The sequence below is a fragment of the Scyliorhinus canicula genome, chromosome 7 (assembly GCF_902713615.1).
Source record: "Scyliorhinus canicula chromosome 7, sScyCan1.1, whole genome shotgun sequence".
NCBI lineage: Eukaryota > Metazoa > Chordata > Chondrichthyes > Carcharhiniformes > Scyliorhinidae > Scyliorhinus > Scyliorhinus canicula.
Genome location: NC_052152.1, coordinates 171970171 through 171996283, shown reverse-complemented (window position 1 = coordinate 171996283; position 26113 = coordinate 171970171). Strand labels below are relative to the sequence as shown.

General features: G+C 49.5%; 1 protein-coding gene across 1 annotated transcript in view; it reads left to right on the top strand.

Annotated features, from left to right (window-relative positions):
• prpf6 (PRP6 pre-mRNA processing factor 6 homolog (S. cerevisiae)) overlaps positions 1–13655 on the top strand; it is a 79096-nt gene extending 65441 nt beyond the window's left edge. Inside the window, exons 19-21 of the mRNA XM_038803290.1 lie at positions 556–670; positions 1763–1889; positions 13041–13655. Coding sequence (XP_038659218.1) covers positions 556–670; positions 1763–1889; positions 13041–13193 — 395 coding nt within the window. The 3' untranslated portion in view covers positions 13194–13655. The remainder of the gene's footprint in view (positions 1–555; positions 671–1762; positions 1890–13040) is intronic.
• Positions 13656–26113: the final 12458 nt, after the last annotated feature.

Here is a 26113-nt window from a genome sequence, read left to right as displayed (position 1 = left end):
CCTGAAACATTGTGAATGCCAGCTCAATAAATAGGTCGTCTAGCACCAATAGTATACAGCAAAAATTACAAATCCGCAATGTAAATAAGGGGTGGGGAAAAAGTCTCTTTTATAATCATGCACAGTGGATGGAAACATCTCCAGCAGAAGCTGCAAATTTATATTAGGAGATCGTGCCATTGCCTAGTTTAAAATGTGAGTAACTGCAGATGTTTTGGGGATGTAAGCAGTAGCTAAAGTTTCACCTCCAAGCTTGCCAAACAGACGCCATCAGATTGGCCACCACATTATACAACCTGCTTGATTTCTGTTTCCAAAGCAAATTACAGGCTTGGATCAAATGGTTTCTTTGGTAGTTTACTCTTTTGTATAATGAAGGCTGAATTTAGTTTAGACAGTAAGAGGACCATAATAAACAGCTCAAACCTCACTGGTCCTAGAATACCAGTGAGTTGTGCAATAGGAAAATGAGCTATAATATGAATATATTTTGTTTCTATTAGTTATAAAGGAATTGCATTTTTCCAATAAATATCGCAAGTGTTTTAATTGTAGGTATTCTTTGGGCTGAGGCCGTTTTCCTGGAAGCAAGACCACAAAGAAAGACCAAAAGCGTAGATGCTCTGAAGAAATGTGAGCATGATCCTCATGTCCTCCTAGCAGTGGCAAAGTAAGTTACTATTTTAATTATTTTGGTTGAATGTAGTAGTAATGACGTATAGAAGCTTCTAATTGTTCAAGTTAGCATTGCTGCAAAGTGAACCAATTCACTTCAGTATTGCTTCTTGCATGAACGTAGCCTAAACCTGGAAGTGGGGATTGACTTGATCCCAGAATAAAATTGAGCATGATTCCTGGAGCAGGAGCTTATATCTGGAGTCTTGTTGGACTGCATTTCTGCTTGCACACTTCAAAGTGAAATTAGCACAGTCTCTGAACATGTAGTGTAAATGGAACTCCAGTAGTATGAGGTAAGAATTGTGAAAGCAACATTCAATACATCCAGCATAATTTTTCTTTGAATTGATTATAACTATTTCAGTTAAGTTTCCTTGAAACATGGGCAGCGCAGTGATTAGCATTGCTGCCTCACAGCGCCACGGTTCCAGGTTCAATCCCAGCTCTGGGCCACTGTCCGTGTGGAATTTGCACATTCTCCCTGTGTTTGCATGGGTTTTTCCCCCACAATCCAAAGATGTGCAGGTTAGGTGGGTTGGCCACGCTACATTGCCCCTTAATTGAAAAAAATTTCCTTGAAATTTGTCAGTTCTAGTGTGTATTCAACACGTTAGGAGGAAAGATTGAAACAATTTTATGGTAAATTTGTGATATAATTTAATGTATTATGTTCAGATTTCCGTTAAATGTTTATATTCTATCTTGCGGTGGTGGGGGGGGGGGGGGGGGGGGGTGGTTTAAAAAATGGCTTGTCCAATAATTTAGAGGAATGGAAATAACATGATGCCAACAATTTTAATTATAAGATCATTTAAATGAAGACAAATCCATCAATTTGAAACGTACACATTTCATGTATCGTTGCTTTGGAATGCTCTCATAATTAATTCTGTTATTCCTTGAAGTTCATGCAGCTTCTGTGCATTAAGTACTTCTAAATCAATTGAGCAATTTCCAGTTTTTTAGGTATTCACTAATGACCTTGTTTTTGAAAGTTGGATCCAAAAAGGTTAGCATGGCAGAATCTTCTCTTTATGGCAACCAATACGTTCTCTATTTCAATATTTCTTTCCTTTTATTTCAGGCTGTTTTGGAGTGAACGCAAAATAACCAAGGCCAGAGAGTGGTTCCACAGAACTGTAAAAATTGATCCTGATCTTGGAGATGCTTGGGCTCTGTTTTACAAATTTGAGCTGCAGCATGGTACTGAGGTAACTGATAAGTAGTCATCAACATGTGAACTGAAGAATTTTGTAATCTGCATTACAAAGAAAGAAATACCTGAGTTTATATTTTCATTATTATGTTTGAATCTCATTAGGGTCAGCGTTGTATATTTTTGAGAGCCTTGCATTGGTGGATTGTTAAGTGATTTCTAAAGCCATGTGCTAAAACTGGGTACTTGCCCATCTTCAGGACTGGATCATGGTGAATTGCATGTATGGGGGAAATAAACCAAATGGGAAATTCAAAAACTTTTTTTTTTAAATAATTTTTATTGGAATTTTTTACAGAAAATATAAAACATAACGACAAACAATGAAATGCAACAGAATAACCCATAATAACTGTAACACCCCCCAGACCGTATCGACGCATGTATCACATCCCCCCCCCCCCCCCCCAACCCCAATGAACAACAAAAGAACTTTAAAATAAATTTAAATTAAATAAACAAACATAGTCATCGTCTCTCCCCCCCCCGGGTTGCTGCTGCTACTGTCCCCGTACCCTATCGTTGAGCCAGAAAGTCGAGGAAAGGTTGCCACCGCCTAAATAACCCTTGTACCGACCCTCTCAGGGCGAATTTGACCTTCTCTAGCTTAATGAAACCCGCCATGTCATTGATCCAGGTCTCCACGCTTGGGGGCCTCGCATCTTTCCATTGGAGCAAGATCCTTCGCCGGGTTACTAGGGACGCAAAGGCCAGCACACCGGCCTCTTTCGCCTCCTGCACTTCCGGCTCCACCCCAACCCCAAAAATCGCGAGTCCCCATCCTGGCTTGACCCTGGATCCCACCACCCTCGACACCGTCCTCGCCAGCCCCTTCCAGAACTCCTCCAGTGCCGGGCATGCCCAGAACATATGGGCATGGTTCGCTGGACTCCCCGAGCACCTGACACACCTGTCTTCACCCCCAAAGAACCTACTCATCCTCGTCCCAGTCATGTGGGCCCGGTGCAGCACTTTGAATTGGATGAGGCTAAGCCGCGCACACGAGGAGGAAGAATTAACCCTCTCCAAGGCATCAGCCCATGTCCCGTCTTCGATCTGTTCCCCCAGTTCCCCCTCCCACTTAGCTTTCAGCTCCTCTACTGACGCCTCCTCCGCCTCCTGCATAACCTTGTAGATATCAGATATCGTCCCCTCTCCGACCCAGACCCCCGAAAGCATCCTGTCACTCACCCCCTTCGCGGGAAGCGAAGGGAATCCCTCCACCTGCCGTCTAGCAAATGCCTTTACCTGCAGATACCTGAACATGTTTCTCGGGGGAGCCCAAATTTCTCCTCCAACTCCCCCAGGCTCGCAAACCTCCCATCAATAAACAGGTCCCTCAGCTGTCTGATGCCCGCTCTGTGCCAACCCTGAAATCCCCCATCAATGTTCCCCGGGACGAACCTATGGTTCCCCCTTAACGGAGCCTCCATCGAGCCCCCCACTTCTCCCCTATGTCGCCTCCACTGCCCCCAAATCTTGAGGGTAGCCGCCACCACTGGACCCGTGGTATACCCGTAGGAGAGAGCGGCCACGGCGCCGTTACCAGGGCCTCCAGGCTTGTATCTCCACAGGACGCCCTCTCCATCCGTTTCCATGCTGCCCCCTCCCCCTCCATTACCCACTTGCGCACCATCGACACATTGGCCGCCCAATAATACCTCGAGAGATTGGGTAATGCCAGCCCCCCCCCCCATCTCTACCCCGCTCCAAGAAGACCCTCTTCACCCTCGGGGTCCCATGCGCCCAAACAAAGCTCATGATGCTGCTAGTCACCCTTCTAAAAAAGGCCCTAGGGATAAAGATGGGCAAACACTGAAAAAGGAACAAGAACCTCGGGAGAACCGTCATTTTGACGGACTGCACTCTACCCGCCAACGATAGCGGCACCATGTCCCACCTTTTAAATTCCTCCTCCATCTGCTCCACCAGCCTGGTAAAAATTAAGCTTATGGAGAGTCCCCCAACTCCTGGCCACCTGCACCCCCAGGTATCTGAAACTCTCAGATCAACCCAGTGCGGAGCATGGTCTGAAATCGCTATGGCCGAATACTCGGCATCCTGCACCTTCGGGATCAATCCCCCTGCTCATGACGAAAAAATCTATTCGGGAATAGACCCTATGGACATGGGAGAAAAAGGAATACTCCCGGCCTCCCAAACCTCCAGGGATCCACCCCTCCCATCTGGTCCATAAACCCCCTCAGCACTTTGGCCGCCGCCGGTCTCCTACCCGTCCTGGAACTGGACCGGTCCAGTGGGGGATCCAGCACTGTGTTAAAGTCTCCCCCCATGATCAGGCCCCCTGCCTCCAGGTCCGGAATGCGGCCCAACAAGCGCCTCATGAAGCCGGCATCATCCCAATTCGGGGCATATACATTTACCAGCACCACCTTCTCTCCCTGCAGCCTACCCTTCACCATAATATATCTGCCCTCCTTGTCCGACACCACCTCAGCCGCCTCGAACGCCACCCCCTTCCCCACCAGAATCGCCACCCCCCGGTTCTTCGCGTCCAATCCTGAGTGAAAAACCTGCCCCACCCACCCCTTCCTCAGACGAACCTGGTCCGCCACCTTCAAGTGGGTCTCCTGGAGCATAGCCACGTCCGCCTTCAGCCCCTTCAGATGAGAAAATACCCTAGTTCTCTTAACCGGCCCATTCAGCCCCCTCACGTTCCAGGTAATCAGCCGGATCAGAGGGCAACCCGCCCCTCTCCCCCGCCGGCTAGCCATAGCTTATCGACTGCTCGCCCCAGGCCAGCTCGCCCCACCTGACCCGTTCCCCATGGAGATAACGCCTCTCCTCTACCCCGCCCCGGCCCACACCAGCTCCTTCCTGGCCATTCCAGCAGCAACCCGGTATCCCCCCCCACCCCCCCCAGGCTAGGACCCCTCCTAGCCGCGACGCACCCTCCATGGTACTTCCTTGAGTCAGCTGACTTCTGCTGACCTGGCAGTTCCCGCCAAAACCCATCCCCTCCCGGCATTGGGTCATCCCCCTCTTGTCACATCTCCTTGGCACCGCTTCAGCGCGGGAAAGAAAACCAGTAGAGGCCACGCCCCCACCTCCAGCTCCGCCCCCCCCGCCCCGCAGCGCGGGAAACCAGAGGAAAGCCCGCGCTTTCACACTGCCACACCCCACTCTTCTGACGCAGCTCCCCAAAATCCAGTTTCACCCCAGCCCCGTACAGAAGAGAACATATAAAGCACATACCCCCAACGTTCCCCACATACCCCACACCCATACCCAACAGACAAACCCACCCGGAAACAGAGCAAAAAGAAAACCAGCATAAAAAAAACACGTGTCAAAATTGAAGAACAGCAACAGCGAAAACAGCAACGGCCATAGTGTGTCCCCAGACCCTAGTTCGAGTCCAGCTTCTCCGCCTGTACAAAGGCCCACGCCTCCTCCGGGGACTCGAAGTAGTGGTGCCGGTCCTTATATGTCACCCACAGATGCCCAGGCTGCAGCATTCCAAATCTGACCTGCTTGGCATGCAGCACCGCCTTCGTCCGGTTGAACCCGGCCCGCCGCTTTGCCACCTCCGCACTCCAGTCCTGGTAGATTCGCACTACCGAATTCTCCCACTTGCTGCTCCTCTCTTTCTTGGCCCAGCGCAGCACACACTCCCCGTCACTAAATCGATGGAACCGCACCAGCACCACCCGCGGGGGTTCATTTGCCTTAGGCCTCCTGGCCAGCACTCTGTGGGCTCCCTCGAGCTCCAGGGTCAAATGGAAGGACCCCGCTCCCATCAACGAGCTCAACATCGTGGTCACGGACGACGGGAGATCCGACCCCTCTAGCCCCTCTGCCAAGCCCAGGATCCTCAAATTCTTTCGCCTCGTGCGAACGTCCAGCTCCTCCAAGCGGTCTTGCCACTTTTTGTGAAGTGCCTCGTGCAACTCCACTTTCCCCACGAGGACCACGGCCTCCTCCTCCCGCTCAGCGGCCTGCTGCTGCAACTCCCGAATGGACACCTCCTGGGCCGCCTGGGTCCCAAGCAGCTTGTTGGTAGTCGCATTCAGGGAGTCCAGCAACTCAGCCTTCAGCTCCGCAAAACAGCGCAGAAGAGAGGCTTGCTGCTCCTGCGCCCACTTCCACCAGTCCTCGGGTGTTCCGCCGGCCGCCATTTTGTCCTTCTTCCCCCGCTTTTCTTGGGGAGCTGCTGCAGCTTTTTCCTTTGCCCCACTCCGGGTGAGCACCATAAATTATGGGGAATGCTCCTCTAGACACCTTCCCCCACCGGGATTCGTCGATACAGCGCCGTTTGGGGCCCTCAAATCGGCCCAAAAGTCCTTAAGTAGCGGGAGCTGCCGAATGTGCGGCTTAGCTCCACATAGCCACAACCAGAAGTCTCCAAAGCCAATTTTCTGGCCGCTCCACTCCTACTCCAGGCCATCCACCGGTGGAGAATCTGAGAAGGAGTGTTCCCACACGGGGAAAAGTCCAAACAGCACCACTATGAGCCCTTAAAAGAGCCCCAAAGTCCGAAAATAGCGGGAGCCACTGAACGTGCGGCTTAGCTTCGCATCACCGCAACCGGAGGTCCGTCCCTGCTTCTTCAATGGCCTTGGTGAGATCTTTTCACAGTTCTTCCCTCTGCTGCTAGAATTCAGCTTTCATAAAGGCCCTCAAGTCAGCTTGAGGCCTCTAAGCTGGCCCTTCCCCCGCCTGCATGCTTGCAGAGGCTTTGTCTGCTGCTGCTTCAGCCAAATCTTGCACTGTTTCTGAGGGTCTGATAACCAAGAAACGTACTATTCCTGGGGGAAAGTACTCCTCCAACATTCACTTACGCTTTTTCATCGAAATTCCAACCCGTGTTGCTTAAAAAAGAGCTATTTTCTGTAACCTTGGGCAGGAGCTGCCTCTGTGTGATCGCTCACTCCATGGTGCACACCGGAAGTTCCGGAAATTCAAAAACTTGTCAGTAAGTTACTATATTATCCAGTCAAAAGAGCCTTTTGGTTATGTAATATTGCGAAAATAGGATATGGAAATCAGTATGCCTGAAGGATAGAGGCTTGAAAGTATGGTGAAGATGCACTAAACTTGTATTTGTACAAAACTATGGCTTACCAAATTGAGAATAATTAACTGAACATACCTTACACACGCACACTCCCATGTTGGTACGTTGTGCATGTTTTCCTGTATGATGTTTTGGAGTTCTGGGGTGCATAGGGTAGATGTTGTGCATACATGGTACAATTTTGTCGAATAGGTTTTCGTACAATTAAATAAGTGCTGAAGTAGACCCAGGCCCCAGCAAAAGTTCTTGGAACTTTAAAAGAAGGGTGGGGCAGGGGTCATTAATCTGACAGCAAAAGGAGTGGTTCTCAAGCACTGCAGAAGTGCAGGTGAAAGTACATAGCAGTGGTGTAATGGACTAAAAAGTGAATGTAGTATATGGTCTCCAGTGGGGTTTTAATATTTATCTATAACCATGTATAACACAATAACCATGTAATAAATAATATGCATGAACTTAAACATTCAGGAATAGACATGAGCCAGGAATCTTCAATCTTAAGCAGGAATTGTTTTGCGCATATGCAATGCCGCATGGTAGCACAAGTGGATAGCTAATTACTGCTCGTGGAAGCTTTGTTGGTCTCCATCCTTACTGTAAGTCTTGAAAATCCGTCTAATGTTATCAAGGCTGTAAACAGGCTTAACACTTAAATCTTCATTTTCTTTCCTGTTTAACTCTTCCACCGTCCCTACCACAAACTTTTCGGTTCATCCAGGATTTCTTCACATTATGCTCATTGTGACAAAAACAAATCATCTTCTCTGATACGCATCAGAGCTGGCAATGCTCACCGCTTAACTGACTTTTGCAGCCGTTGCTCTTCCAATATGAAAAATCAGTCAAGAGATTTAGAAAACATTGATTTTACTTTTTTTTTAAAAAGCTGTAACCACCTACTGAACAATGAGCACCTCAGTCCCAATACAGTAGACCCCTGTTCCATTTTAAACTGTTTCCTCCCTTTCCAGACAGAAGCTGCAAGTTGGAAGTCAGCAGTGAGCGAGTGGGTTAGGGAGCTAGAGAAAATAGCCGCTGAGCGTCACGCGGCTTCACCTGGGGCAACAACAAAAAAGATCTCATGACTGTGCTGGAGTGGGTAAAGATGGGGGGGTGGGGTTCAAGATGATCAACATTTAGTTCCAGAACTGTCGCAAGATTTCTTTTGTACCTTTCCACTGGCCCTATGGAGAGCCACATGAGTCATGTGGCAGCACTTTGGTATGTTTAACTTCGGTGACTGCCCTGTGTACTGTCATTCAATGTCAATTTAACAATTCCTATTTTAAATGTTAATGTTCGTACGGAATGAGAGGTTCTACTGTCAGATTGATCTGACTAGGTTGGTGGGTTTAATTTTCTGGAAAAACTTGTAGAGATGTATTTACCAACAAAGGTTGTTTTGTGTCATTTCTCTTTGGATTCACTACTCAATTCCCAAATGTTTCACAGGTGAGGAAATGAACCTCGTAAATTCAAGAGAATGTACCTTCCTTAAAAAAACACTGGAGATATATTTGAAACTTCTCTTTGCCACATATTTTTAAAAGATCAGCTTGCAATGAAGCTGAGTCTTTGGCTGAACTGAATCCTGAATCTTTTTGTTTGATGTTAAATTTGAAACATGCAACAATCAAGGTGTACGGGGAGTGTTTGATTTCAAATGGCCCTTTGAAAATTTATAATAGAGTTTGCGTCACTCCTTTCTTTGAGATTGGGGCAATGAAAAACAACCCCAAAACAATACAATTATAATAAAATATTTGATCTCAGTTCAGCCAGAACAATATTAAAATAACAATTTTGCATAATAGTTTATTGCAGTTGTTGGACTAGTAAAGCAGACACCAAGGGTAACACACTGGAGACCTCGGTTCATGTTATAGATGGGGCTTTAAACTGAATGGGATAGAGGGCAGGTTCAGTTTTATGGAGAATTAGAAAGTGAAAGTAGATGGTAGGGATGCAGGTTAATGATGAGGACTTTAAACTAGTTGGGAGGGGTCAGTAAAGTTTCAAGAACAAGTAATGGAACGGAGTATGGAAAGTAGCAGATATCTAACTTCAGGCACAGCAGATAATGGGATATCTATGAGAAGGGGGAACGGTCAATGCAGGATTGAGTATGTTGTACCTAAATGTGCGCAGTATACGAAACAAGCTAAATGAACTTGTAGCACACATTGAAATTGGCAGGTACGATGTTGTAGGCATCACAGCGATATTGCAGGGGGATCAGGGCTGGGATCTAAATATCCAAGGATATGTGTCCTATCAAAGGGACAGGCAGATAGGCAGAGGGTTTGGGGTTGCACTGTTAGTAACAAATGAAATTAAATTGGTAGCAAGAAGCGTGATAGGTAAGGTGCAGGATGTGTGTGGGTAGAGTTGAGAAATCAAAGGAAAAAGGACCCTGATGGGAGTTATGTACAGGCCTCTTGGCAGTAGTCAGGATGTAGGGCAGAAAATAAATCAGAAGATAGAAAAGGCTTGTAAGAAAGGTGATATTACAATAATCATTGGGAACTTCAATATGCAGGTTGATTAGGGAAATCAGGTGGGCAGTGGATCCTAAGAATGGGAATTTGTGGAATGATGTTTATATGTTTTTTTGGAGCACCAGGGAGCATGTAATTCTAGATTTGATGATGTGTAATGAAACAGAGTTGATTAGGGATCTTAGGTGAAGGAACTTGGAGAGGATTATAAAAGATACGATTTATAATCATCTAGATAGGAATAATATGATTAGGGATAGTCAGCATGGTTTTGTGAAGGGTAGGTCATGCCTCACAAACCTTATCGAGTTCTTTGAGAAGGTGACTGAACAGGTAGACGAGGGTAGAGCAGTTGATGTGGTGTATATGGATTTCAGTAAAGCGTTTGATAAGGTTCCCCACGGTCGGCTATTGCAGAAAATACGGAGGCTGGGGATTGAGGGTGATTTAGAGATGTGGATCAGAAATTGGCTAGTTGAAAGAAGACAGAGAGTGGTAGTTGATGGGAAATGTTCAGAATGGAGTTCAGTTACGAGTGGCGTACCACAAGGATCTGTTCTGGGGCCGTTGCTGTTTGTCATTTTTATAAATGACCTAGAGGAGGGCGCAGAAGGATGGGTGAGTAAATTTGCAGACGACACTAAAGTCGGTGGAGTTGTAGACAGTGCGGAAGGATGTTGCAGGTTACAGAGGGACATAGATAAGCTGCAGAGCTGGGCTGAGAGGTGGCAAATGGAGTTTAATGTGGAGAAGTGTGAGGTGATTCACTTTGGAAAGAATAACAGGAATGCGGAATATTTGGCTAATGGTAAAATTCTTGGTAGTGTGGATGAGCAGAGGGATCTCGGTGTCCATGTACATAGATCCCTGAAAGTTGCCACCCAGGTTGATAGGGTTGTGAAGAAGGCCTATGGTGTGTTGGCCTTTATTGGTAGAGGAATTGAGTTCCGGAGCCATGAGGTCATGATGCAGCTGTACCAAACTCTGGTACGGCCGCATTTGGAGTATTGCGTACAGTTCTGGTCGCCTCATTATAGGAAGGACGTGGAAGCTTTGGAACGGGTGCAGAGGAGATTTACCAGGATGTTGCCTGGTATGGAGGGAAAATCTTATGAGGAAAGGCTGATGGACTTGAGGTTGTTTTCGTTAGAGAGAAGAAGGTTAAGAGGTGACTTAATAGAGGCATACAAAATGATCAGAGGGTTAGATAGGGTGGACAGCGAGAGCCTTCTCCCGCGGATGGAGGTGGCTAGCACGAGGGGACATAGCCTTAAATTGAGGGGTAATAGATATAGGACAGAGGTCAGAGGTGGGTTTTTTACGCAAAGAGTGGTGAGGCCGTGGAATGCCCTACCTGCAACAGTAGTGAACTCGCCAACATTGAGGGCATTTAAAAATTTATTGGATAAGCATATGGATGATAAGGGCATAGTGTAGGTTAGATGGCCTTTAGTTTTTTTTTTCCATGTCGGTGCAACATCGAGGGCCGAAGGGCCTGTACTGCGCTGTATCGTTCTATGTTCTATGTTAACTGGTAGGGGGCAGTGACCACAATATTATAGAATTCACCCTGCAGATCAAGAGGGTGAAGCTGGAATCTGATGTAATAGTTTTAGATGTGAGGGAGGAGCTGGCCAGAGCTGATTGGAAGGGGAGCCTAGCAAGGAAGATAGTGTCACAACAATGGCAGGAGTTTTTGGGGGGTATATGGGAGGGGCAATAGAAATTCATCCCAAGGAGGAGAAATATGCTGAGGGGAGGACGAGGCTGACAAGGGAAATCAGGATCAGCATAAAAGAAAGAGCATACAATGTGGCTAGGATTAGTGGGAAGCCAGAGGATTGAAAAGCATTTACAAGCAAGCAGAGGACAAGTTTTAAAAAAGCAATAAGGGCGTAGAAGATGTAATATGAGTGTAAGCTAGCTAGTAATATAAAAGATGGTTCCAAGAGGTTTTTTTCTATAAGAGGTAAGAATGGGCATTGGACCACTGAAAAATTAGGCTGGAGAAGTAATGGGGAACAAAGAATGGCAGAGGAACTGAATAGGTACTTTGCATCAGTCTTCACAATGGGAGACACCAGTGGCATACCAGAGCCTCGATAGTCCGGGTCAGAGGTAATTGAGTGACCATCACTAAGAAGAAGGTGCTGTGGAAGCCGAAAGGTCTGAAGGGTGGATAAATCACCAGGACCGGATGGACTACACTCCAGGGTTCTGAAAGGGATAGCTGAGGAGATTGTGGAGGCATTAGTGGTGATCTTTCATGCATCACTGGAGTCGGTGAAGGTCCCAGAGCACTGGAAAATGGCTAATGTAATACCCCTGTTTAAGAAGGAAGGGAGGCAGAAGACGGAAGATTATAGGCCGCGTTAGCCTGACTTTGGTTATTGGTAAGATTTTAGAGTCCATTATTAAAGATGAAATTGCGGAGTATTTGAAGTGCATGGTAAAATAGGGCAGAGTTCTGTCTGACAAATTTGTTCTTTGAGGAGGTAACAAGGAAGTTAGCTGAAGGAGAACCAGTGGATGTGACCTATTTGGATTTCCAGAAGGCCTTTGACAAGGTACCAAACAGGAGGCTGCTAAATAAGATAAGAGCCCATGATGTTCCTGGCATGGATAGAGGATTGGTTGACTGGCAGAAGCAAGCCAAATCACTCAGTGCCTTTAAGACAAAGATAGATGGGTTCTTCATTAATAAGGGGTGGAGGTTGGGGATTGAGGATGAAAAACATAACAGCCATGATTGAATGGCGGAGCAGACTCGTTGGGCTAAACAGCCAAATTATTATTTTTTTCTCTTTTTTAAACATGTATTTTATTACAAATATGTATCAAAACAGTTTACAGTGAACAAACACCCCGGGCAACATACTTCCCAACAATCAACGATACAGATTTTTCCCCTTTTTCACTGTACCCCTACCCCCCTGCGACGAACAGCCCCTCAAACACAGTCGCAAACATCCCCCATCTTTCCTCAAAGCCCCTTGAAAGCCCCTTAACTCATACTTTATCTTCTCTAATCGCAGGAAGTCGTACAGGTCATCCAACCAAACCGCTACCCCCGGTAGCGATGCCGACCACCACTCCAGCAACATTTGCCGCCGTGCAATCAGAGAGGCGAAGGCCAGGACATCGGCCTCCTCTCCATGAGCTCCAGCTTCTCTGAAACCCCAAATATTACCTTAAATGGCCTAATTCTGCTCCTATACCTTCTGGTCTTATGATCCTGTATCGTAACAATGTAAAATATGAATGGTGTTCATAAAAAAACAATTCTAAATAGCTGGTGATCCCTGATTCTGTAAGAGATTGTTATTTAAAATGGATTTTGGTGAATTTAAGATAGAGGATGCATAACTTTGCAGTTCAATGTTCTTCGGTTTAACGTAGGATAGCTGTAATCCAAAACTCCCCCTTCAGAGCAAACCAAAATCTAGCTCACAAAAAAATATACTACTGCTACTAGTGTTGGGTCAAAACTGTTCTGTGATTTGATGACAACTTTCAAGTAAGGCCACACGTATCATGTGTCATATTTGAGTGGCTTTTTCAACAAAATAAATCAAAGGTTCAAATGCACTTTCTTCTATTCCCTGTACAGGAACAGCATGAGGATGTGAAACGGCGATGTGAAAATGCAGAGCCAAGACACGGAGAGTTATGGTGTGAAGTATCAAAAGACATCAAGAACTGGCAAAGAAAGATTGGAGAGATTCTTATGCTTGTCGCTGCTCAAATCAAAAATACATTTTGAAATTCTGTTTGAAGATCTTGGTGTGTCTAAACATTTTTTTTTATTTTTTTTGGAATAGATTTGTACTTCAGTGTGGAAATCTGTATCTGCATTGTTTTAGTTACATGTAATTTATCCAAGATTTTTTTCCTGGGTGGCATGATTTCTATGTTGTGTACAGTACCATAAAAAAATGAGCAAGATCCAACTTTTATTAACCAGTGAATACTATATTTTTATTAACTGATAATTTGATGCTGGTTGAGGTGTCATAGCTGTTAACTGTTAGAGAAGATAGAAAGTATAACATTAAATAGGTTGCTACAGGAAATGTGTATAAATGTCCAGAGAAAATCATATATATGTATTTGTTGTCCGAGCAAGTTGTTTAAATTACCATGTTACCTGTAAAAGGACTTGTAAGCCTATTCAGTCTGAATACTTTTTAATAAAGTTCAAAGAGAAAATGGGACTCCATATAAATTGTTTCATCTCTGACTTCAAGTATTTAATTCAGGATATTGACATGAAATTATGCTATCCCAAATAGAGGTCAAATTGTGTTGAATTTGAGGATAGGCATTTTGATGCTGCCTTCCAGTTGCTGCAGTCATGATTCCTATATGCAATTAACTTTTCCTAAATTGCGTGGTAGATCATTTTCTGTGCATTGTTGTGGAACCATTTGAAATAAAGATTAAATCAAGGGCCTGTTAGCAATTCGGAATGCTATTTTCATACATAGTCATTGCATGCATATTTACGCCGAAATGTGTAGCAAGATGTGTAGCAAAATGCAAGTGTAATAATTTAAAAGAATGATGCAGGATTGTATTGCTATTGAGCTAGTCCAAAGTGCAAGAGTGCAGAAATCTTAAAATGCTAGTTTTATGATGAATTGCATGGAACTGGTTTATTTGCTCAAATGCATTTGGAGGTCTCTGTCCAGTGAATTCTGCATCCAATGTTGTTTCTGGAGGGATCAGCCACAACAATCTAATGAAAGCGAGGGAAGCAACAACACTAACAATGTAGATTAGGGACAACTATCTGAATAGTACGTCAACACTACTTGGGCACAATCATCTCTTATTCCCTCTGAAGATAAGTCTGCAGAGTGATAGGCTAGTATTGTGCAGTCACCCCAGGGAGGTGTCTGAAAACTTGGAGGTGGATTTCTTGACAGCCATCACTTCCTAGTGACTTACGAAATGTGGCTGGTGTGTTGCTGGGACAGCCTTAAAGTGTGGTGCTCCTCCTCCTCCCCCTCCTCGTGCTCCTTGTCCTGTCAGGCGGGCAGCACTCCAGCCTGGGCAGCTGCCACCTGCCCCTCTGCAGCATGCTCCTCTGCGGCAGCCTCCGCCGCCTCCCTGGCATGCTCCTGCTCCCCCTGGGCAACATGTAGAAGTGCAGCTCCCGCCACGGCGGCCAACATCGCTGGCTGATCAGCAAACATAAGGGCCTGCAGGGGTTGGGGGGGGTGGGGGACGAGGTGCCATCATTGCCCGTAACCCCCCCCCCCCCCCCCCCCCCAAAACCAGGTGCCATGGGCTGCATGGTCGCGACTGTTGGAAGCTGGCAACTCACCAGGCGGACAACCTCCCCAACTCCCCCCTCCCCAGCACTCACCCTCTCCTCCAGGCACTCGCTCTCTCCCCCCTCCCCAGCACTCGCCCACTCCTCCCTCCCCGGCACTCGCCCACTCCTCCCTCCCCGGCACTCGCCCTCTCCTCCCTCCCCGGCACTCGCCCTCTCTCCCTTCCCCGGCACTCGCCCTCTCCTCCCTCCCCGGCACTCGCCCTCTCCTCCCTCCCCGGCACTCGCCCTCTCCTCCCTTCCTCGGCACTCACCCTCTCTTCCCCGGCACTCACCCTCTCTTCCCCGGCACTCACCCTCTCCTCCCCGGCACTCGCCCTCTCCCCCCTCCCCGGCACTCGCCCTCTCCTCCCCTACACTCGCCCTCTCCTCCCTCCCCGGCACTCGCCCTCTCCTCCCCTACACTCGCCCTCTCCTCCCTCCCCGGCACTCGCCCTCTCCTCCCTCCCCGGCACTCGCCCTCTCCTCCCTCCCCGGCACTCGCCCTCTCCTCCCTCCCCGGCACTCGCCCTCTCCTCCCTCCCCGGCACTCGCCCTCTCCTCCCTCCCCGGCACTCGCCCTCTCCTCCCTCCCCGGCACTCGCCCTCTCCTCCCTCCCCGGCACTCGCCCTCTCCTCCCTCCCCGGCACTCGCCCTCTCCTCCCTCCCCGGCACTCGCCCTCTCCTCCCTCCCCGGCACTCGCCCTCTCCTCCCTCCCCGGCACTCGCCCTCTCCTCCCTCCCCGGCACTCGCCCTCTCCTCCCTCCCCGGCACTCGCCCTCTCCTCCCTCCCCGGCACTCGCCCTCTCCTCCCTCCCCGGCACCCGCCCCCTCCTCCCTCCCCGGCACTCGCCCTCTCCTCCCTCCCCGGCACTCGCCCTCTCCTCCCTCCCCGGCACTCGCCCTCTCCTCCCTCCCCGGCACTCGCCCTCTCCTCCCTCCCCGGCACTCGCCCTCTCCTCCCTCCCCGGCACTCGCCCTCTCCTCCCTCCCCGGCACTCACCCTCTCCTCCCTCCCCGGCACTCGCCCTCTCCTCCTCCCCGGCACTCGCCCTCTCCTCCCTCCCCGGCACTCGCCCTCTCCTCCCTCCCCGGCACTCGCCCCTCTCCTCCCTCCCCGGCACTCGCCCTCTCCTCCCTCCCCGGCACTCGCCCTCTCCTCCCTCCCCGGCACTCGCCCTCTCCTCCCTCCCCGGCACTCGCCCTCTCCTCCCTCCCCGGCACTCGCCCTCTCCTCCCTCCCCGGCACTCGCCCTCTCCTCCCTCCCCGGCACTCGCCCCCTCCCCTCCAACTCTTCTCCCCCCCCCCCGCTCCACAAACATCCCCACTTCCACACACACCCCCCCCTCCATACACGCACCCCTCTATATACACACACACACCCCTCCATACACACACACCCCTCCATACACGGACCCGTCTACGCATACACACACACCCTCTATACACACACACCCTCCACACACCCCCCCCCCCCCACACACACACACACACATTCCCCCCCCCCCCCCCACACACCCCCTTCCACACCGACTGCGGCCGCGCTGTCACTTCTGCGGCCACCCTATGCCAAGACCTACCTCCGCGCTGACCGTCGGAACTGGTTGACGCTGTTAAATAGGTGTTTTAATTTACGCCGACGTGACCCATGGTTACGTCAGCGGGACTTCGGCCCATCCGCCCGGGAGAATTCGGGCAGCCCCAGGGCCCATAGAGTCACGCCGATCCCCGTCATTCTCCGAGGCATGCGGCGCGATTCATGGCAGATGCACCATAGACAGCATCCTATCTGGCTGCATCACAGCCTGGTATGGCAACTGCTCGGCCCAAAACCGTAAGAAATTACAGAGTCGTGAACACAGCCCAGTCCATCATACGAACCCACTCCTGTCCATCAACTCTGTCTGTATCTCCCACTGCCTTGGGAAAGTGGGCAGCATAATTAAAGACCACTCCCACCCAACCTCTTCCATCAGTCAGGAGCTACAAAAGTCTAAGAACACGCACTAACAGGTTCAAAAACAGCTTCTTCACTGCTGTTACCAGACTCATAGACTGAACAGATCCCTCCACACACCTCTATTAAGTGGCACTGTACTCTGTATGCTTCACCCAACGTCTAATTCTATGTATTTACATTGTGTATTTATCGTATATCCTGGGCAGGATTCTCCAGGAATTTGAGGGGCGGGCAGAAACGCGCAGTGGAGTGGCGGGAACCACTCCGGCGTCGGACCTCCCCAAAGGGACTAGGACGGCGCCGGAGTGGTTTGCGCCCCGCCGGCCGGCGTGGAAGGCCTTTGATGCCGTGCCAGCCGAAGGGACTCCATTGGCTGGCATGGGTCCACGCATGCACGGGAGCGTCAGAGTCTGCTGACGTCATCCCCGTGCATGCACGGGGGGTGGGGGGGGGGGGCGGGGGTTCACCTACGCGCCAGCCATTGCGGAGGCCTACACGGCCAGCGCATAGGAATAGAGTGCCCCCACGGCACAGGCCCGCCTGCGGATCGGTGGGCCCTGACCGCGGGCCATGCCACCGTGCGGGCACCCCCCAGGGCCAGATCGCCTCCCCCCCGAGGACCCCGTAGGCCGCCCACGGAGCTAGGTCCTGCCGGTAAGGACCTATCTTCATTTACGCCGGCGGGACCCGGCAAAAACAGGTGGGAACTCAGCCCATAGCGGGCTGAGAATTCAGGCGGCCCCGGGACCCATTGAGTCGCGCCGGTCCCCGCCATTCGCCGAGGCAAGTGGCGCGATTCACGCTGCGGCGTGGATTTTTGGGGAGATGGGAGAATTCAGAGGCCAGCTGGGGCTGGATTCACGCCGACCCCCGGCGATTCTCTGACCCGGCGGGGGGTCGAAGAATCCCGCCCCCTATGTTTTTAATTATTGGAATGATCTGTCTGGACTGTACGCAGAGCAATACTTTTCACTGTACCTCGGTCCACATGACAAATCTAATCAAATCAAATGAACACCAAACTTCCAACTGAAGAGTTGAGCAATATGGATCAGCAAAAAAGCAAATCTCAATAATATTATACTTATGTTTTATTATTAATAGCCTTATGCTAACAGATATGATTTTATTTATGTTGTTGAATGTGTGACCACTTGGTTACTAGATATCAGTTATTGTTTTTACATTGGCATTTGCATGGTAGAGAGCTGATAGAGAACCTTTGTTTTCCAGATGTTTAGTCTGAGACCCATTCTCTCATACCTCGGTGAATGCATTGACAATAGAACATAGAACAGTACAGCACAGAACAGGCCCTTCGGCCCTCGATGTTGTGCCAAGCAATGATCACCCTACTCAAACCCACGTATCCACCCTATACCCGTAACCCAACAACCCCCCCCTTAACCTTACTTTTTAGGACACTACGGGCAATTTAGCATGGCCAATCCACCTAACCCGCACATCTTTGAACTGTGGGAGGAAACCGGAGCACCCGGAGGAAACCCACGCAAACACGGGGAGAACGTGCAGACTCCGCACAGACAGTGACCCAGCCGGGAACCGAACCTGGGACCCTGGAGCTGTGAAGCATTTATGCTAACCACCATGCTACCATGCTGCCCCTTGATTTGTAACTTGGCCTCTGAATGTGCACACACACACAGACGTCATCTGTGTACTGCAGCTCGATGACAGATGTCGGGGTGGTCTTGGTTCTGGCCTGGAAGCGTCGGAGGTTGAACAGTTTCCTGCTTGTCCAGTAGATTAGTTCCACTCCAGCGGGGAGCTTCAGGGTGATGGGGTGGAATGTTGCTGCAAGGAAGATGGAGAAGCGCATTGGCATGAGAAATGCTTCACTACTAGTTTCAGATGCTCAGTTCCCATGTATCGAGCAGCACGGTAGCATTGTGGATAGCACAACTGCTTCACAGCTCCAGGGTCACAGGTTTGATTCCGGCTTGGGCCACCGTCTGTGCGGAGTCTGCACATCCTCCCCGTGTGTGCGTGGGTTTCCTCCGGGTGCTCCGGTTTCCTCCCACAGTCCAAAGATGTGCAGGTTAGGTAGATTGACCCTGATAAATTGCCCTTAGTGTCCAAAATTGCCTTTAGTGTTGGATGGGGTTATGGGGATAGGGTGGCGGTGTTGACCTTGGGTAGGGTGCTCTTTCCAAGAGCCGGTGCAGACTCGATGGGCCAAATGGCCTCCTTCTGCACTGCAAATTCAAATTCTATCTCCAAAGTTGTCTTACCAAATTCTGTAAGATCAGTCACAAATATGAGGGATAGGCAATAAAAGTGGGCCCAACCAATAATACCCACATCCCATGAATTGAATAAAACATACATGTGCTCAGATAAGGGGGCAAATTTGTGTTGGGATCACTAGAAGTTGACCAAGACCCAGGTGTCACAAATCAATGGATCCATTGAAGGCCAATGTGTAAGGGGCTAAAATTGACTAGGATATCAGACAGTTTGTAGAAATCACTGGACACATCTTACCCTGTCACAAAACTAAACCACAATATTGACACCATACTGCAGTTAAACCTGTACATCCACATTAGCTTCTTGCAATATACCTGGCTGATGCACCACTCGTTACTTCTTCAGACTCCTTGGGTGGGATTTTCGGTGGCAGCTGGCCAGCGGGATCTACCAGTCCCGCCATTGTCAACGGGATTTTCCGTTGACAGCACCCCTCGTCCCTGGGAAACCCTTGCGCCGGCGTGGGACCAGAATTTCCCGTCAGGGTCATCAGCCAGTACATCCCGCCCCTTATTCCCGGACCAGCTGAGATTATTCATGAAGGCCTCAACTTCTCCCCTCACCTGAGGTGGGTGGTGATCCTCAGGTTAAACCACCATCAGTAAGCTCTTCCCCCTCAAAAAAAGCAGCCTATGGTCATTTGGGACTATGGCGACTTTGCCTTTATACAGAGAACACTTACCTATGCAGCCTGCGTATGTTATGTGGAATATTGCGTGTAATTATTATGAGCAATAATGGAATATGGATATAGTTACATTGCCGGAAACATTTCCAAAATGCTTACAGTCTACCAATAGCTTGCTCAATCACCAATAGTGACTCCACAGCTTATGATTGAATATTATTGCCGTGGGGGAAGACAGCTTTGTCAGCAAATGATTCCAGCAGCTGTGTACAGAATGAGCATGCTGCATCTCCAACTAAGTGAACCGGCTCCTCTTTGGCATTTAAATGCACAGTGCTTGTATTAAATGATGTTCCACCTCATGATATTTATTGGAGTGCAAGCCAGTACTGGAGCATCATGAATGCGAAAGCAAGTAGCAATTATGCTTCATTATTGCCTGTTCAGATTGTAAAACGCCAGCCCTCCTAAAACAAAATCTGGAACTCTTGCGGAGGGTGCACATGAGGCTCTCTGCAGTGGGGTGCAGGGCTCACTCGTGCCTGACACTGTGTCGCCCCTCACCCCCTCTGGGGGACTCCCGGAATCTGGCACATCATAATTGAATGTTTTTTTTTATGCCTCCGTAGATAGTTCAGGCAGTGTCTTATTGGGCCCCCCTCCACCAACACCCTGACTCCTTCCCTCCCCATCATCCTCCTTTCCCCTCTCTCCCCACCACCCCACCTTCCTTTCCCTTCTATTGGTACAGAGGAGAGGGTATCTGGTCTCTCCAGCGCAAAGTTCAGTGCTTGTGCTGTTTGTTTTTTATACAACTGGGGCCTCACGGTAGCATGGTGGTTAGCATCAATGCTTCACAGCTCCAGGGTCCCAGGTTCGATTCCCGGCTGGGTCACTGTCTGTGTGGAGTCTGCACGTCCTCCCCGTGTGTGCGTGGGTTTCCTCCGGGTGCTCCGGTTTCCTCCCACAGTCCAAAGATGTGCGGGTTAGGTGGATTGGCCATGCTAAATTGCCCATAGTGTAAGGTTAATGGGGGGATTGTTGGGTTACGGGTATATGGGTTACGTGGGTTTAAGTAGGGTGATCATTGTTCGGCACAACATCGAGGGCCGAAGGGCCTGTTCTGTGCTGTACTGTTCTATGTAACTGTGTTGTGAACTGTTTTAATAATCCGAGTATCTCTCCCCCCCCCCCCCCCCCCCCCCCCTCCCGTATGTTGATACTATGGGGAGGATACCCTGTTTCTCCAACACAAAATTAGTGTCTGTACCATTTGGCCTTATATATATTTTTTACAGGGCGGCACGGTGGCGCAGTGGGTTAGCACTGCTGCCTCATGCGCCGAGGTCCCAGGTTCGATCCCGGCCCTGGGTCACTGTCCGTGTGGAGTTTGCACGTTCTCCCCATGTTTGCGTGGGTTTCACCCCCACAACCCAAAGATGTGCAGGGTAGGCGGATTGGCCACGCTAAATTGCCCCTTAATTGGAAAAAATTAATTGGGTACTCTAAATTTATTTTTTAAAAGTATATATTTTTTACTGTTTTAATAAAAAGATATGGTCCTGGTCTTGGAATATGGGTTTTTTGAGAACAACCAGTTTTCCTTCTGAAGTCAAGTAAGTTAGTTCTTCCCTTGGTACTTTGAATTACAATTGCAGCACTTCAACAATTGCAGTGCACATTTCATGCACAATTAATAAGATTGATAATGTAACACCAAACAAATGTGAGAAAGTGTATAGTGAGCCCACATATTCCAAGTTGAAAAACTTCACGTAACAGAGCGAAATATGAAATCCACACAAGATGTGCAGATATGTACTTTCTGCATTGACTCAGAAATTCACCACCTAGTCCCTGAGTGAGATTCCCATCCTAATGTTTTCCCTTCAGAACTGGTATTTCCATGGGCTGCTCCAAGTTGATCAGTGCTGCAGGTGATAAGCCTTTGCCATTTTCAATGCCAAGCGATATTTTGTTATGCTGTTGCTTTTCCACTTTTGATGCCATTTGGATAGCAGACATGCGGATTGTTTTTCTCGATCAATACAAAAATGCAGTTGCAGAATTGCATTCATTCTGCACACTTTCATGTACCAACAATATATGAGAAGGCAAACTTGAAGATTTTGCTTTTATTAAAGATAGCCGTAATCTGCTTAAATGGCATGAATGTTTTGTTCCAAATTTGATTATCTACTTTCAGATATCATAGAACAATCTGACACAGAAGGAGGACATTCGGCCCATGACACCTGTGCTGCCTCTTTGGTAGAGGTATCAAATAAGTCTTGTTCGCCTATTCTATTCACGTCATCCTGTTAAAAAAATTTCACAATTCCATTTTGCGACAATATTGAATCTGCTTCCTCTCCCTTTGGATTCTGGATCATGACGGCATGAAAGAGAAATTGTCATGCCATCTCATTTCCTTTCAGTTACCACATTACATCTATGTTGTGTTACCTGGAAACAGTTTCTTTTTACTCCATAAAAAATGTTCAGAATTTTGAACACCTTCATAACATCCTCTTTTAACAGTCTCTGCTCTAAGGAGAGTCAACCCAGCTTCTCCAGACTCTCTGCATAACTATAATTCCTCATGCCTAATACCATTCCAGTAAATCCCTTCTGTACCCTCTCCAAGGCTTGAAGTAATTCCTGATGCACTCCAAATCTAACTTTAACCTCTTTGTATTTTCAATAACCCCATCTAATTCTATATTATTTCTAATTATACCCTTCTCTCCCCATCCTACCTCCACCTAGGTTTTAATACTACGGGCTAGATTCTCCGCACCCCGATGTCGAAATCGCAGCTGGCGCCGGGGCGGAGAATCCATTTTCCCGCCAAGAATTGGGACCGGCACCAGTTCCCCGAATCTGCGAGCCGCCTAGGACCTACCTGGGGCCATTGCCAGAGGTGCGCTCTGCCATTCTCCGCCCCTGACCGGCCGAAGTCCCGACGGCATGGAACTAATGTGCTCCAGCCGGTCGGATACTCGGGTAGCGGCTGTGCACTCAGTCCGCGGCCGCCCTGGTCGGGGGAGGGCCGATCGGAGAGTGGGTGGGGGGCCTTATAGGTGGCTGGTAAATGTTGAGAGTCGTGCACGTGGCCGATCGGGGGTTTCTTTTTTGGGTCCAGCTCCGCAGTCCGAGTCCGCCATGGAGCACGGCCAGTCTGCTGGAGGTCGCCGCCGTGCGCATGCGCAGCCTCCGACCCGGAAGTGCAGGGATCCGTATCTGCAGCAAAAGCTACGAGATCTACACTGGGTCCCTGCTAGCCCCCTGCAGGGCTTGGAATTAGTGGCCCTTTCTTTTTTTTTAAATATTTTTATTCTCCATTTACACATTTTCCTTCAAAACTTACACCCCACCCACAGACAGTAAACGGTAACAAATACAAAATCAATCCCCTTAACAATAACAACGATCCCATCCTCCGCACCACCCCAAACAACGGCCCACCTGTCAATATATGCATCCAATAAAACAAACCCTCCCACGGTGGAAACAAAAAAACAAAAGAGAAAAAGAAAAAGGAGTCCGGGACCGCCCATGGTCACCATAGAGTCCACTCCGCACCCCCCCCCCCCCCCCCCCCCCCCCCACGCCCAACGCTGTCCAACCTCTGAAAGAGTACCGTACATGATACCCAAGAGTTGTAAACACCCCCCCCCCCCCCCCCTCTCCAACTCCTCCTGTCCACTGCCTCTTGTAAAACTCCTCCCCCCAACCTCGGTTCCTTCCCCCCAACTTTCCACCCCGGCTAGACCACTCAGACCCTATTCTGCCAGGCTCCAATGGCTGCAGCCCCTCCCCCCACCTCACTCCCGTTCACTGGCCGGTTAAACCGGCCAGCGTGGAGGCCCCCGCCCGGGTCCCTTTCCCCCTTGCCCGGCCCTAGGAAAGTCCAGAAATCCCCTTTTAGCACACAAACCCCGCATATCCACCTACACCCCAAAGAGCCCTCACTTCGAGTGAAAGTCCCATCACTTCCCTTGCCCAAATATATACAACATTGGCTCCCTTAACCCATACACCCGCACGCAGTGAAACAAAAAAGAAGAAAATACAGTCATGAGGTTACATCAGCACATGGCCATTTCTCAATTTCTCAGTTCTGCCACAGTCCTTCTGTGTTCGCAAACTCCTCCGCTGCTTCCGCTGTTCCAAAATAAAAGTCCTTGAGCTTGTAAGTTACCCTCAGCTTCGCTGGATATACAATGCCGCACTGCACCTTGCTAATGTACAGTGCCCTCTTCACCCGGTTGAAAGCAGCCCGCCTCCTCGCCAGCTCCACCGTAAAGTCCTGGTATACACGTATACCAGCTCCAGCCCACTGCACCACCCGCTTCTGCTTGGCCCAGCACAGGACCTTCTCCTTTACACTGTACTTACGGAAACACAGAGTCACTACTCTTGGCAGCTCACTCACCTTTGGTACAGGCCTCCACGACTGATGAGCCCGATCCAGTTCATATCGGGAGGGATCCTCCCCCTCCCCCAATAGTTTTGCCAGCATCGCGGCAAAATACTCAGTCGGCCTCGGCCCTTCAACTCCTTCGGGCAGCCCCACAATCCTCAAATTCTGTCGCCTGGATCTGTTTTCCAGGTCTTCCATTTTTCCTCGCAGATCCTTGTTAATCTCCATCATCTTCCGCTTCTCCTTCCTCATCGAGGTAAGTTGATCACCGTGCTGCAATGTCTCCTCCACTTCCTTCTGCGCCTCCCCTTGCTCCCGCACCTCCGCCACTGCGCTCGCCACCGCCGTCATCACCGGGGAAATCGCCTCCTCCACCAGCACTCAAAACCTCCCTCATCTTCTTCCTCATTGTCTCCATGTATTTTGTAAACTGCCTTTCGAATTCCGCAGCCATCACCTTAGTTATTTCTTCAGCCGTAAGCAATGCGGCCTCCCCTGGTGCTCCAGCCTCCATTTTCCTTGGTGACCCCGCGGTGACCTTTCCACTCCCCGACGGGCCTTCAGCTGTTTTTTTTACGGCTGTTTTTTTGGCTCACCCTCGGCATTTTCCTTTACTGTGCCTTCTCCCTGCTGTTGCTGCCTCCGTGGACCCTGGGACCAGGCTTAAAGCCCCGAAAATGCCGTTCCCGAACGGGAGCCCTCCATTGTGCGGCTGCCTCCCGCCCGCCGTCCGGAATTAGTGGCCCTTTCACACGTTTTTTTTCTGGCGTGAACCTCCACCGTTTTGATGCCGGCAAGGGCGACATAGTCCCAATAATGGAGAATCCAGCCCTACATCTTTGCGTCCAACTCCCTGCCAAGTTAGTTTAACCCCTCCCTCACAACACTAGTTGAGCTGCTTGCAGGGATAGATCCCATTTCTGTTCAGGTGTCTTCTCTTCTTTGGAAGTCCCTCAGTGGTGAAGATAACTTGCTTCCACGCCGGGGAGGTGGGTTCTGCAGAGGGTGAATAGTCCAATTCTTGATCTGCAGACTCCGCCATAGGTTTGCAGGTGGTGTTTGATGAGGTGGGTGGGTGGGACACTCTGTATTCTGCGCTCTCCTTCCACTGTTTACGCTTGGCCTCCATGTGCTCCACCCTACGACGCTCAAGGTGATTGGCGCCTTTTCTTGTGCATTCTAGTGCATTTATTTAGGGAGGCTTTCAGAGTGTCCTTGTAGCCTTTCCTCTGCTCTCCTAGTGATTGCCTGCCATTGTGGAGTTTGGAGTAAAGCACTTGTTTTGAGAGTCTGGTGTCAGGCATGTGGGCACTGTGGCCCGCCTTTTGCAGCTGGTCAAGCATGACCAGGGCCTCAATACTAAGGAGATTGGCCTGGGAGAGGACACTCACATTGGTACGCCTATCCTGCCAGTGGATTTGCAGGGTTTTGCAGAGGCAATGTTGGTGATATCTCCCCAGGGTTTTGAGGTGTCTTCTGTATGCTGTACATGTTTCTTCAAACACTGTTCCTCAGGCGTCTGAAGATTGCATTGGCGCATTGGAGTCGATGTTGGATTTCGTCGGCAATGGCTGCTCGCGCTGAGAGAAGGCTCCCGAGTTTGGGAAATGATCCACATTGTCCAAGGGCTCACTGTCGATCTTGATGGTCGGGGACAGGAGTGGGCTGGTAGAGAACCTTTGTTTTCCAGATGTTTCGTCTGAGACCCATTCTCTCATATGCCTGGGTGAATGCATTGACGCTGGTTTCTAACTTGGCCTATGAGTGTGGGCACACACAGGCATCATCTGTGTACTGCAGCTCAATGACAGAGGCTGGGTGATCTTGGTTGTGGTCTGGAGGCGTCGGAGGTTGAACAGTTTCCCGCTTGTCTGGTAGGTTAGCTCCACTCCAGCGGGGAGCTTCAGGGTAGCATGGGTGGAGTGTTGCTGTGAGGAAGATGGCGAAGAGCATTGGTGCGATGACGCAGCCCTGTTTGATCCTAGTGTGCACATATATTGGGTCTGTGGTGGTCCAAGCCCAAAAGTAATTTGCACTGTTTGGCAAAAGTTTTAATGTAGCCATTGTATAACAATTGC